This window comes from Chiloscyllium punctatum, chromosome 9 (assembly GCF_047496795.1).
Source record: "Chiloscyllium punctatum isolate Juve2018m chromosome 9, sChiPun1.3, whole genome shotgun sequence".
Lineage (NCBI taxonomy): Eukaryota > Metazoa > Chordata > Chondrichthyes > Orectolobiformes > Hemiscylliidae > Chiloscyllium > Chiloscyllium punctatum.
In genome coordinates, this window is record NC_092747.1 from 8,828,763 (window position 1) to 8,842,750 (window position 13,988).

Genomic DNA, 13,988 nt, shown 5'->3' on the forward strand with positions numbered 1-13,988 from the left:
CGTGACAGTGAGGCAAGGAATAGGGAGAGAGTGCAGTTGAACACGTGGCTGCAAGGATGGTGTAGGAGGGAGGGCTTCAGTTATTTGGACAATTGGACTGCATTCTGGGGAAGGTGGGACCTGTACAAGCAGGACGGGTTGCACCTGAACCAGAAGGGCACCAATATCCTGGGAGGTAGGTTTGCTAGCACTCTTCTGGGGGCTTTAAACTAATTTGGCAGGGGGATGGGATCCGGACTTGTAGTCCAGCAAGTAGGCTAGCTGTTTTTCAGGATGTCCAAGAATGTAGGGAGGCTGTGAAGAAGGTAGCACTGACAAGGAATACTTGTGGACACAGAGATGGGTTCAAGTGTGTATACTTCAACGCAAGGAGTATCAGAAATAAGGTGGGTGAACTTAAGGCATGGATCGGTACTTGGGACTGCGATGTTGTGGCCATCACGGAAACATGGATAGAAGAGGGACAGGAATGGTGGTTGGAGGTTCCTGGTTACAGATGTTTCAGTAAGATTAGGGAGGGTGGTAAAAAAGAAGGAGGGGTGGCATTGCTAATTAGAAATGGTATAACGGCCGTAGAAAGGAAGTTCGGGGGGATCTGCCTTTGGAGATGGTATGGGCTGAAGTCAGAAATAGGAAAGGTGCAGTCACCTTGTTAGGTGTTTACTATAGGCCCCCCAATAGCAGCAGAGTTGTGGAGAAACAGATTGGGAAACAGATTTTGGAAAGGTGCAGAAGCCACAGGGTAGTAGTCATGGGTGATTTCAACTTCCCAAATATTGATTGGAAGCTCTTTAGATCAAGTAGATTGGATGGGGCAGTGTTTGTGCAGTGTGTCCAGGAAGCTTTTCTAACTCAGTATGTAGATTGTCTGACCAGAGGGGAGGCCATTTTGGATTTGGTACTTGGTAACGAACCGGGACAAGTGATGGGCTTGTTAGTGGGTGAACATTTTGGTGATGGTGACCACAATTCTGTGACTTTCACCTTGGTTATGGAGAGAGATAGGTGCATGCAACAGGGTAGGTTTTACAATTGGGGGAAGGGTAAATACGATGCTGTAAGACAGGATCTGAGGAGCATAGGCTGTCAGGGAAGGATGTCGTTGAAATGTGGAACTTTATCAAGGAACAGATACGACGTGTCCTTGATATGTATGTACCTGTCAGGCAGGAAAGAGATGGTCATGTGAGGGAACCTTGGTTGATGAGGGAGATTGAATGTCTTGTAAAGAGGAAGAAGGAGGCTTACATAAGGTTGAGGAAACAAGGTTCAGACAGAGCGTTGGAGGGATACAGGATGGCCAGGAGGGAGCTGAAGAAAGGGATTAGGAGAGCTAAGAGAGGGCATGAAAAATCTGTGGCGGATAGGATCAAGGATAACCCCAAGGCCTTTTATGCGTACGTGAGAAACATGAGAATGACGAGAACGAAGGTAGGTCCAATCAAGGACAGTAGTGGGAGACTGTGTATTGAGTCGGAAGAGATAGGAGAGGTCTTGAATGAGTACTTTTCTTCAGTATTTACAAATGAGAGGGACCATATTGTTGAAGAGGAGAGTGTGAAACGGACTGGTAAGCTAGAAGAGGTACTTGTTAGGAAGGAAGATGTGTTGGGCATTTTGAACAACCTGAGGATAGACAATTCCCCCAGGCCTGATGGGATATATCCTAGGATTATGTGGGAAGCAAGAGAGGAAATTGCAGAGCCGTTGGCAATGATCTTTTCGTCTTCACTGTCAACGGGGGTGGTACCAGGGGACTGGAGAGTGGCGAATGTTGTGCCCCTGTTCAAAAAAGGGAATAGGGATAACCCCGGGAATTACAGGCCAGTTAGTCTTACTTCGGTGGTAGGCAAAGTAATGGAAAGGAACCAGAGGAATAGGATTTATGAGTATCTGGAAAGACACTGCTTGATTAGGGACAGCCAGCACGGATTTGTGAGGGGTAGGTCTTGCCTTACAAGTCTTATTGAATTCTTCGAGGAGGTGACCAAGCATGTGGATGAGGGTAGAGCAGTGGATGTAGTGTACATGAATTTTAGTAAGGCATTTGATAAGGTTCCCCATGGTAGGCTTTGCGGAAAGTCAGGAGGCATGGGATAGAGGGAAATTTGACCAGTTGGACAGAGAACTGGCTAACCAGTCGAAGTCAGAGAGTGGTGGTAGATGGTAAATATTCAGCCTGGAGCCCAGTTACAAGGGGAAGTCCACAGGGATCAATTCTGGGTCCTCTGCTGTTTGTAATTTTTATTAATGACTAGGAAGAGGGAGCCGAAGGGTATGTCGGTAAATTTGCAGACGATACGAAGATTGGTGGAGTTGTGGATAGTGAGGAGGGCTGTTATCGGCTGCAAAGAGACTTAGATATGATGCAGAGCTGGGCTGAGGATTGGCAGATGGAGTTCAACCCTGTCAAGTGTGAGATTGTCCATTTTGGAAGGACAAATAAGAATGCGGGATACAGGGTTAACAGTAGGGTTCTTAGTAAGTTGGAGGAGCAGAGGGATCTTGGGGTCTATGTTCATAGATCTTTGAAAGTTGCCACTCAGGTGAATACAGCTTGTAAGAAGGCCTATGGTGAATTAGCGTTCATTGGCAGAGGGATTGAATTCAAGAGTCGTGAGGTGATGTTGCAGCAGTACAGGACCTCGGTAAGGCCACATTTGGAGTACAGTGTGCAGTTCTGGTCGCCTCACTTTAGGAAAGATGTGGAAGCTTTGGAGAGGGTGCAGAGGAGATTTACCAGGATGTTGCCTGGAATGGAGAATAGGTCGTACGAGGATAGGTTGAGAGTGCTAGGCCTTTTCTCATTGGAACGGCGAAGGATGAGGGGTGACTTGATAGAGGTTTATAAGATGATCAGGGGAATAGATAGAGTAGACAGTCAGCGACTTTTTCCCCGGGTACAACAGAGTGTTACAAGGGGACATAAATTTAAGGTGAAGGGTGGAAGGTATAGGGGGGATGTCAGGGGTAGGTTCTTTACCCAGAGAGTGGTGGGGGCATGGAATGAACTGCCTGTGGGAGTGGCAGAGTCAGAATCATTGGCGACCTTTAAGCGGCAATTGGATAGGTACATGGATGGGTGCTTAAGCTAGAACAAATGTTCGGCACAACATCGTGGGCCGAAGGACCTGTTCTGTGCTGTACAGTTCTATGTTCTATGTTCTATGTGTCATTGAACATTCCCCTCTCTCAATTTACAGCCATTCAAATGGTAATCTGCCTTCTGATTTTTGCTACAAAGTGGATCAGCTCGCATTTATTGAAGAATTCTGATGAAATTCATTTCTTTGTTCCAGATAATAGTTGTGACGAGAAAGAAATTGACCATTTTTAGTAAGGTTCATGGAATTGTAGGGCTTGATTACCAACGCAATCATGTTGCAACATAAGTCAGGATGGTGAGTGGCTTGGAAGGGAATTTGTAGGTGGTAGAGGTCCCTGTGTGTGCAGCCATTCTCCTTCTGGATGGGGGGGGTCACAGGCTTGATGGGTGCCATCAATATCACGCTGATTGAACAGAACACCAGAGATACATTACTCTTCTTCAAAATGATGCCCTGCAACTTCTTTCATTTGATACAACAGAAAAATTGAGTTTCTGACATTCCAACAATGCTCCTAGTTGCCTGAACAAAGCCCATTCTAAGGTGAAACTAAAAGCAGTGATGGAGAAACTTAACAGGTCTGGCATTATTTGTAGAGAGAGAAAAACATCGTTAACATTTCAAGTTTCCTGACTCTTCTTTGAAACCAATGAGTTCTAATAAAGACCCGCTTCAGGCTGAAAACAATAATTGTACTTCTTTCCACAATCCTGCCAGACCTACTGTGCTTCTCCAGCACTTTCTGTCTTTATATCAGAACTCCAGCATCTGCAAAATCTTGTTTTCAGCCTATTCTGAGTTATAACGGGGGTGGCACGGTGGCACAGTGGTTAGCACTGCTGCCTCACAGCACCAGGGTCCCAGGTTTTACTCCAGCCTTGGGCAACTGTCAATGTGGAGTTTGCACATTCTCCCTGTGTCTGTGTGGGCTTTCTCTGGGTGCTCCAGTTTCCTCTCACAGATGTGCATGTCAGGTGAATTGGCCATGCTAAATTGCCCATAGTGTTAGGTGCACTAGTCAGTAGGAAATGGGTCTGGGTGGGTTACTCTACAGAGGGTCAGTGTGGATTTGTTGGGCCAAAGGGTCTGTTTCCACACTGTAGGGAATCTAATCTAATATGCTTCATAGCTTTTGAAACTCAGCCAAGCATGCATAATGAACACAGCTACCAAAACGAACCTTTAGACAAAGGAGCCTATTTAAACTGAAAGAACAAAGTGGATGGCCTATCCATCAAAAGAGAGCTTGGGTGGCTTAAAAAAATAAGCAGACATCCACAATTTCCCAAGAAGCCAACCCATGTTATCATCATAATTGTTTCATATTCACAGTACCTGAAGCATTCACTATAGCTAATATTTTTAAATATTTAAAAATTCACAGAGTAAATGAAATTCCGACATGCAATGGCTGAGAAAATTATTCATCTGGAAAGTGTTAGAATTTGCAGCTTGATGACAACAGATGAAATTTGAAATTAAATTAATAAAAATAAAAGTCAAACTGGAATGTAAAGCTAATTTCAGTAACAGTGGCCATCAAATGCTGCTGATTATTGTAAAAACTCCACGAATGTCCTTTAGGGGTGGAATTCTGCCTCCTTCCTGGTCAGGCCTACAGAGCCTCAGCAACCCTTTAAAATATCTAAGTAAGACACTCACCTCTGAGAGAATTAGATAGGAATCAAATGCTGATGTTGTACTGATGGCCACAGCCCATGAAAGAGTGTTTGTTTTTAAAGAATATCTCTACTCCTGATAGCATCCTGAGTTGTTCAAAAGTCACTGAGTCATGGTTTATGCTTTTACCATTGGGTATGTGAGGTCTTGGGCCCTGTGCCTGCTTTACCAAAGTGGAGATCGAACTGGTGTCATCAATGTTAATCTGAACCATGCATTAACAGTATAGCCAACCAGTATAGTGTGGTGGTGGCTCAGTGGTTAGCACAGCTGCCTCAGAGATCCAGGCTCCTCGGTTCGATTCCAGCCTTGGGTGACTGTCTGTGTGGAGTTTGCACATTCTCTCCGTGTCTGCATGGGTTTCCTCTGGCTTCCTCCCACAGTCCAAAGATGTGCCATGGGAAAATGTCCATAATGTTCAGGGATGTGCAGGCTCGGTGGGGTAGCAATGGGAAATGCAGGGATACAGGGATACATGGACGTGTGGGTCTGGATGGGATACTCTTCGGAGGCTTGGTGTAGACTCAATGGGCCAAATCACCTGTTTCCACACTGTAGGTTTTCTATAAACTATAGATTCTATCAACTCAATAAAGGCACATCTAATGTATAAGACAGTATCTAATAATGACATTTGAAGTTGTCAAAAATATTTAACACGGACCTTTCAGAATTTTCCCAAGCTCTCAGCAGATCCCTAACTCTCTTACTGGATGCTTTTTCCAATGGGTTCCAAAGCTCACACAACCCAATGAAAATACTATATGTCATGAAATACAAACTTTCACTAGACCTGCCACAAGCCATGAGTGCGGGGTCACAGACAAAACTTCATCCCTTCTCTGGGGGGGTTTCTATGTGGCTCCATTTGAGGGAGAACTACAAATTTCCAGCGCTGTTGTGCAAATTTTACTTTATTCCTGAAATCATTTCTGACATGGACATATGTCCCTTTGCTTTTAGGTTGCTGGAATGGAACTTGAATCCACATCCCACTGAGCCTTCATTGCTCAGACCTTTGAGTATAGGAGTTTGATTGTCACGTTGAGGCTGTACAAGACATTGGGGAGGTCTCTTTCATGTCCAGTTCTGGTTGCCCTGCTTTAGGAAGGACATCACTAATCTGGAGATTGATCATAGAAGATTTACTAGGATTAACAAGTTTTGAGAAGGTTTGTAGCTCAGGTTGAGGTTCTGGATGTAGGTTTGCTCGCTGAGCTGAAAGGTTCTTTTTCAGACGTTTCATCACCATACTAAATAACATCTTCAGTGAGCCTTGGGATGAAGCAGTACTGATGATTTGTGCTTTCTATTTATATTTCTATTAACTAGGACCCGATTTACCACCCCCTGAGAAAAAGAACAGGAAATGATGTCACCATGGGAAATGACATCACCAACTCAAAGAAACCCAAACATATAAATAGAAAGCAGGAATCATCCGCAATGCTTCGTCCAGAGGCTCACTGAAGATGTTAGGCAAAAGTGAGGACTGCAGGTGCTGGAAACCAGAGTTTAGATTAGAGTGGTGCTGGAAAAGCACAGCAGGTCAGGCAGCATCCGAGGAGCAGGAAAATCAATGTTTTGGGCAAAAGCCCTTCATCAAGAATAGAGGCAGGAAGCCTCCAGGGTGGAGAGATACGTGGGATGGGGGGATCTAGGATGAAGTAGCAAAGAGTCAGAGAGGAGGGTGGGGGAGGTAGCAACCTTTGCTACCTTCCCCCAACCTCCTCTCTGACCTATCACCTCCATCCCCACCCCCATACACCTATTGTACTCTTTGCTACCTTCCCCCACCCTCCCCTCTGACCTATCACCTCCATCCCCACCTCCATACACCTATTGTACTCTTTGCTACCTTGTCCCCAGTTCCCACCACCCCCACCCCCCTCCTCCCCCCATTAGAGGCTCCCTGCGTCTATTCCTGATGAAGGGGTCTTGCCTGAAATGCTTATTTTCCTGCACATTGAAGAGGTTACCTAGTGTGGTGATGAAAATGAAAATTAACCTTCCAGCTCAACGAGCAAACCAGCATACAGAATTTACCAGGATATTGCCAGGACTGGAGAGTTTGCGTTATAAGGAAAGGCTGGATAGGCTGGGCCTTGTTTCACTGGAGCATAGGAGGTTGAGGGGTGACCGTATAGATGTTTATAAAATCATGAGGGGTATAGACAAGGTGAACAGCTTTTGTCTTTTCCGTAGGGGAGGAGATTTCAAGACGAGGAATGAACTGTTAGAGGAAGTGATGGATATGGATACAGTTATAACATTTAAAGACATTTGAATAAGTACGTGAATAAGAAATGTTTGGAAGGATATGGGCCAAGCATAGGGAGGTGAGACTGGTTTAGTTTGAGATTATGTTTGGCGTGGACTGGTTGGACTAAAGGGTCTGTTTCTGTGCTGTCTCACTCTATGACCGTATGATACAGTGGTGAGGGTGCTACAGTGTAAGGCATAGCTGACACCCAAGTATTGAGTGTTTTGTATTTTGTTTAAGGGGAGGCACTGGTGCAGTGGTATTATTACTGGGCTGTTAATCCCGAGACCCAGGTAATATTCTGAGGGCCTGGGTTCAAATCCTGCCATAGCAGATGGCGGGATTTGAATTCAATAAAAATCTGGAATTGAGTCTAATGCTGACCGTGAATTGATTGTCAGGGAAAACCCATCTGTTTCACTGATGCCCTTCAGGGTAGGAAACTGTCATCCTTACCTGGTCTGGCCTACATGTGACTCCAGACCCACGGCATTGTGGGTGATTCTTAAATACCCTCTGGGCAATTAGGGAGGGGCAACAACTGGCCTCAGCAATGATACCCTCATTCTGTGAATGAATACAAAAAACTAAGTAACTAACATCAATACTTCCTTCAGAAAAAATAGAGAAAGGTTTTAGTATTTCCAAATAGATAGCAGAACATGTAGAAGTTCAAAAAGAGTCTATATTACTGTAAACTGTACAAAGGACCAACCAGTCTATTGTGCTTCCTCTCTCTAATTCATTAAGTTCAGATGGAAAGAGGGCAATCTCCAAATGTGCACGTGTTTCATGAAGTAAGAACATAACCTCATAGATTGTATTCTAAACTCACCCATCTTGAGTGATACTTTATTGGCTAAAAATATATACATATATTTTCCTTTTGTAACCCGTCTTCCCCATTTTTTCTCCATTCCTGAGCAGGTAATCTTATACTCGATATTGTTCGTCAATTAGGAAGGAGTGTACACTATCATTTCTCTCCCCTACCGTCCCCAGACTTCTCCCAGTCTTCTTTCTCCTCACTCGCACCCCGACCCCGAGTCAATACCAGTTTTAAAAGGAGTTAACAAGCCTGCCCGAATGCCAGCCCCTCTCTTATTCCTCGTTTGGGGAAGAAACATCTCACCTCATTCCACCTCGTCGTCTTACTGCACAACTCCAATGCACCTTGTTGGGTAAATTCCAAATTTGGAAAGAGAGGGGTGTAAGGGGAGTCATGGACTTGAAGTGCCCATGGTCCACTGCTCCCCTGAAACAGCAGGACAATCTGCCTCATGCTGATGTGCAGTGTAGCGTACCCATGGTAAACCTGGGAGAGCCAAAGCTAGGGCATTGCTGTAAGACTGGCTATTTACTCAGCTTCCAGTTCAGATTCTGGATTAGTGGTGCTGGAAGAGCACAGCAGTTCAGGCAGCACTCAAGGAACAGCGAAATCAACGTTTTGAGCAAAAGCCGTTCATCAGGAATAAAGGCAGAGAGCCTGAAGCGTGGAGAGATAAGCTAGAGGAGGGTGGGGGTGGGGAGAACGTAGCATAGAGTACAATGGGTCAGTGGGGGAGGGGATGAAGGTGATAGGTCAGGGAGGAGAGGGTGGAGTGGATAGGTGGAAAAGGAGATAGGCAGGTAGGACAAGTCCGGACAAGTCATGGGGACAGTTACTGAGCTGGAAGTTTAGAACTAGGGTGAGGTGGGGGAAGGGGAAATGAGGAAGCTGTCGGACAGGAGCTTGTATGAAAGTTACTTTGGGTTGTTCTTTAGGGTGCTGATGGGTGAGTGAGGTGTGGGGTGAGGAGGGAAGACTTTCCCATTGCTCAGCTCACATTCTACAAGTGATTGTTTCTCCAGCGTATTCTGTCCATAAATGGTAGAAGGATACATAGGTGGACCTTTGACCGAACTGAGACTGGCCAGTTGCTCATTTCCCATTCTTTTTCTTTTCACCTCAGCAGACAAAACAAGGGTACACCGTCCACAGATACATAGCAGTTAGAAAGTCTCTCAGGATAAGGAACTTAAAAGCTGGACAGGTATAATGTTTGGAAACAGAACTACTATGGAGTATATTTGCTAACCAGACTTGAAACCTGTTTAGCAGTGCAGCTTCTTTAAACCTGCCACTGTCCAATGGCGTGGAGCAATTTAAGAGATACATGACCTCTGTTCCTCCCCCTGCCCTTTAAATAGAAGAGCTTCATTCTGCTGTGCTGGGTGGAACAGAATTAAAGAGATCTGCTTCGATCTCATTATAGCGATGAGCTTCCAAGAGATTGAGCTGAGCTTCTTCAAAAAGCCCTTGGCTTTGACAGCGAAGGTGATTCCAATTGGGCAGTGCTCTCGCTTTAACACCTCGCTCTCCTTGTTCAAGCCTTGTGTTTGTCAGCCTTCCTGTTTACTTTCCTGAACATCATCGTAATTTCTTCTGTCACCGTCTTCTGCCAGTCCTCCCTGTGGAAAGAATCAAAGGGGAGAAGGAAGTGAAACCGAGAAAGCAGACACTACTGAAACCAAGGCACCATACCTCACCGAGACTGTAAACTGGAATTAAAACAGAACACACTGGGAATACTCAGCAGGTTTGTGGAGAGAGAAACACGATTGGCATTCCTGGATAAATACTAGCAAGCACCTCTGCAATGATCAAACTAACTCCCCAGTCCTGACCCAAAAAGTTGACCTTCCTTCTCCCCCAGTACTATCTCACTTGCTGTGCCTTTCCAGCTCCACATTTTATCGACTCTAACTTATCAGTACTTTTGGCTTTTCCCTCAATCCCTTTGACTGGGACTCTCAAGGGACTACCCATGCCATACCCTGCCTTTCTGCCCTGACCCCTTCTCTCCCCTCTCAGTGTACCCAGCTTCCTCAGTTCGATGGATCATCTTCCAGTATTCCGACTACCTCCCATCATGATGTTGCCACTCGGCATGCCCATTCCTTTCCCTTTCAGCATGTTGCTGGGACCATCCCAACAGCCCAGCTCACTTCCCAATCACCTTTACCTTTCCCCAGCAGCCACCTATGGAAGCAGAGCAGTCTCAATACTTGCCCTTTCAGTCCCTCCCTCCCTACCATGCAGGTCCTTCATGGTAATACAAGTAACCTCTCTCAATGTAATATCCTGTCCTTACTGCATGTGGGGTAATCTCCTGGACGGTGGGGGGTGGGGGTGGGAGGTGCAAGCACAGATCGGATGATTCGCCCACCAGACTGCCCCCAAGATTCCTATTACTCACCTTTTAAATTATTCATTCCAAACTCGCACTGACCTCCTTGTCCTTAGATGGCTCATGCAGTGAGGAGGAGGTGGGGTTGGAAAGGCTGTCAGAACTGTAAGTTGAGACATCAGCAGGACCACAGCTCAGGGCAGCAAAGGAGTGGAGGGGGTTGTATATCTGGTCCAGCAACTTCAGTCCCTACCCCTAACCAGGCTAGGTTGAGATGAATCCAAAGATAGTGAGGGAAATATGACTGGAAATTACTGAGGCAGTGGCTGTAATCCTTCAGTCCTCCATGGACACAAGGGCACAGAATTGCAAATGTTCCCATTCCAAAGTCCAAACATTGCCCCCCTTGTTTAAAAAAAAGGTGTAGAGGTAAACCCAGTTTAACTCAGGCACTGAGGATGCTACTTGCATTGGGAATCTAGTGATTGTAATTTGGATTCATTGAGGAAAAGGAAAGCAAACGTGCAGAGTTTAGGGACAAAAATGGGTTTAACTCACTTTTAAATGAGGAAGCAGAGAAGGTTGATGAGGGTTTGACAAAGAGTACTTTGGCCACAGAGCATGCTTGCCAGCGATAGTGGCGTCATTGAGCTTGGTTGAGCACCTCCTGCTGGTGGGTTTAAAAGTGGGGGAGGTAAGGAGCCAGTCCAGCAGGTGACCTATCTGCACCTATCTCTGAGCTGTCAGAAATTCAACAGCGGATAACTTTTAGGGAGTGATATGGACTCCCTGCTGTAGGAAAAATGTTGTGAAGCTTGAATGAGTTCAGAAAAGGTTTCCAAGGATGTTACCAGGGTTGGAGGATTTGAGTTATAGGGAGAGGCTGAATAGGCTGGGCCTGTTTCCCCTGGAGTGTCAGAGGCTGAGGGGTGACTTTATAGAGGTTTATAAAATCATGAGGAGCATGGATAGGGTAACAGACAAGGTCTTTTCCCCAGGGTAGGGGAGTCCAAAACTAGAAAGTATAGGTTTAAGGTGAGAAGGGAAAGATTTAAAAGGGACTGAAGGGGCAATGTTTTCACACAGAGGGTGGTGTGTGTATGGAATGAGCTGCCAGAGGAAGTGGTGGAGGTTGGTACAATTACAACATTTAAAAGACATCTGGATGGTATATGAAGAGGAAGGATTTAGTGGGATATGGGTCAAGTGCTGACAGATGGGACTAGGTGAGATTGGTGTGTCTGATCAGCATGAACTAGTTGGACTGAAGGGTCTGTTTCTGTGTTGTATAGCTCTATAATACCATGAGCCAAACCTTTTTCAGCATGTCACTATCGCAGCCTGTTCATAAGCAGAGTAAAACATCCTGCAAAATAATAGGTGAGCTTTCTTCCTTTGGAAAGTAAAAGCTGAGAAGGTTTATTAGAATTAAAGCTCCAGCACACTATTCCCTTTCATGTCCTTGATACGTCTCTCAGGAGCTGTGTCATTCCACCACCAAAAGTCTTGCAAGTCAAAAATTCAACAGGCCTTAGGGAGGTGTATGTCAGCAAAACAACAGTGCATTTGGTTGAGAACATTTGGAACGCTGCACAGACATTTTACGATCAGTCCATGCCTTGTACCCTCTGCACTTTCATGGAGGTGCTGGTTGTTACAAGGTAATAAAACCCTTTTGAGAGAGATGCCACTTTTGGGTGTTATATACAAATCTCCCACTGTCATTATCCTGGGGGCTATTATTGGCCAGAACTTCAACTGGAATCATCACATAAACACATTGGCTACAATAGCAGGTCAGAGACTAGGAATACTACAGCGAGTAATTCACCTCCTCACTCTCAAAGCCTATCCACGATCTGCAAAGCACGTCAGGAGTGTGATGGAATACTCCCCACCTGTCTGGATGAATTCAGTTCCAACAACACTCAAGAAGCTCGACGCCATCCAGGATGAAGCAGCCCACTTGATTGGCACCACATCCACAAACATCTACTCCCTCCACCACCGGTGCTCAGTAAATAGCTTGTGTACTACCTCCAAGATGCACTGCAGAAATTCACCAAAGATCTTTAGAGAGCATCTTCCAAACCCATGGTCCATTTACATCTAGAAGGACAAAGACAGCAATGCAGGGGAACACCACCCCGTGAAAGTTCCCCTCCAGGCCACTCCCCATCCTGACTTGGAATTATGTTGCCGTTCCTTCAATGTTGCTGGGTCAAAATCCTGGAATTCCCTCCCTTGTGGCATTGTGCGTCAACCCACAGCACATGGACCACAGTGGTCCAAGAAGGCAGCTCACCACCACCTTCTCAAGGGCAACTAGAGACATGCAGTAAATGCTGGCCCAGCCAGTGACATCCACATCCCACCGAAGAATAAAAGAAATTTATACACTTCACATAGCACGGGACAGAAAGAGAAATGAAACCAGAAGTAACCAGAAACTCTCCCATCACTATCACAGCATAAAACATCACTGTTCAAAGAGGAAGGAAAGGAAATGCAATGCAAACTAAAGAAAATTCCATCGTACACATTGCAAACATTCACATGCACCAGCATCACACTACCTCAGTTACTCCTTCACTGGAAAGAGCTGCTGTGCTTTTAACCTTCTGACCTCTCCAATCTCATCCAGTTGCAAACCGTGACCATTAATTCTGTGGAAGATATTGAGACAGCTGCAATATCTCTACGACTCTATGACTCTTGTGTACTTGGGTCCACACATGGGACCAGGTGTACGGATCCACCAGAATAAGCCAGTTGTAACTGCTGTCATGCCCACATCTCTGCTTTGCTCATGTCTCAAACCTTGCTCCTTCTGATGCCCTCTCAACCTCCAAAGCTGAGAATTATGGGTTTGAAGTCCCAATCTAGGGTTCAAGCACCTTATAAAGGCTGGCATTCCACTGTCATGCTGAGGGAGTGCTGCATTGTCTGAAGAACAGTCAGTGAGATGGAATGTTACTGGTATTGATCGTTGTTAATACATCTTTTGGACAAGTTATTGGTATGACTTAGAAAGAAAACAGCAAAATAGTTATCCCCACTATCTTGGGAAATAATTATCCCTCAACCAACATAACCAAACAATACCAAGATCTCATCCTTTATCACAGTGTTTTTAGTGGGAGCTTGCTGTGCGCATATCTGTTGCATTTCCTACATTACAGTGATCATACTTTAAAAATTGTCTATTGGCTATTAAATGTTTCATTTCAAATTAAATTATTTTGATGGACGTTAAGAGGGACACGGAATTGTGCAAGGTCTGAAGTCCCAGGCTCATTTCCTAATCTCTGTGGAGCTAACTTGTCTCAGCTGAGGCAACAGTCACGTTGTAATCACTAGATTCTCTGGCTATGGATCAAGGACAGGAAAGGTCTGTTAAGATTACTCATTCAGACCATTGGTGAATGGGAAAATGTATGTGCTGTTGTGAGGTCAGGATAGACTCTTGTTTGGTCATAGAACATTTGGGCAAAGTACCGGTGGCATAGAACCATCAAGAATCTCTTTACACAGCTTAATAAACTCCATCCTGAGCTCAGATTTATTGCTGAAATGGAGCAATCAAACAAGCTCCTTTTCCTCGTTCTATAAGTTGAGACATCTGCCAATTGTTCTGTATGGCTATCTATCAAAAGTCTATGTTCACTGGTCAGGACACGTGTTGGGATTCTTATAGAACCACAAGCTACTGGATCAAGCTTAATGTCAACCTCATGAATGGGGACCTAGCTATCTGCTCATTGGGTC

The 13,988-nt window shown here is 45.2% G+C and overlaps 1 protein-coding gene across 1 annotated transcript in view; it reads right to left on the reverse strand.

Moving 5' to 3' along the window:
• Positions 1-8,954: 8,954 nt before the first annotated feature.
• gucy2f (guanylate cyclase 2F, retinal) overlaps positions 8,955-13,988 on the reverse strand; it is a 213,056-nt gene continuing 208,022 nt past the window's right edge. Inside the window, exon 19 of the mRNA XM_072576829.1 lies at positions 8,955-9,501. Within this exon, the coding sequence (XP_072432930.1) occupies positions 9,417-9,501 (85 nt within the window). The 3' untranslated portion in view covers positions 8,955-9,416. The remainder of the gene's footprint in view (positions 9,502-13,988) is intronic.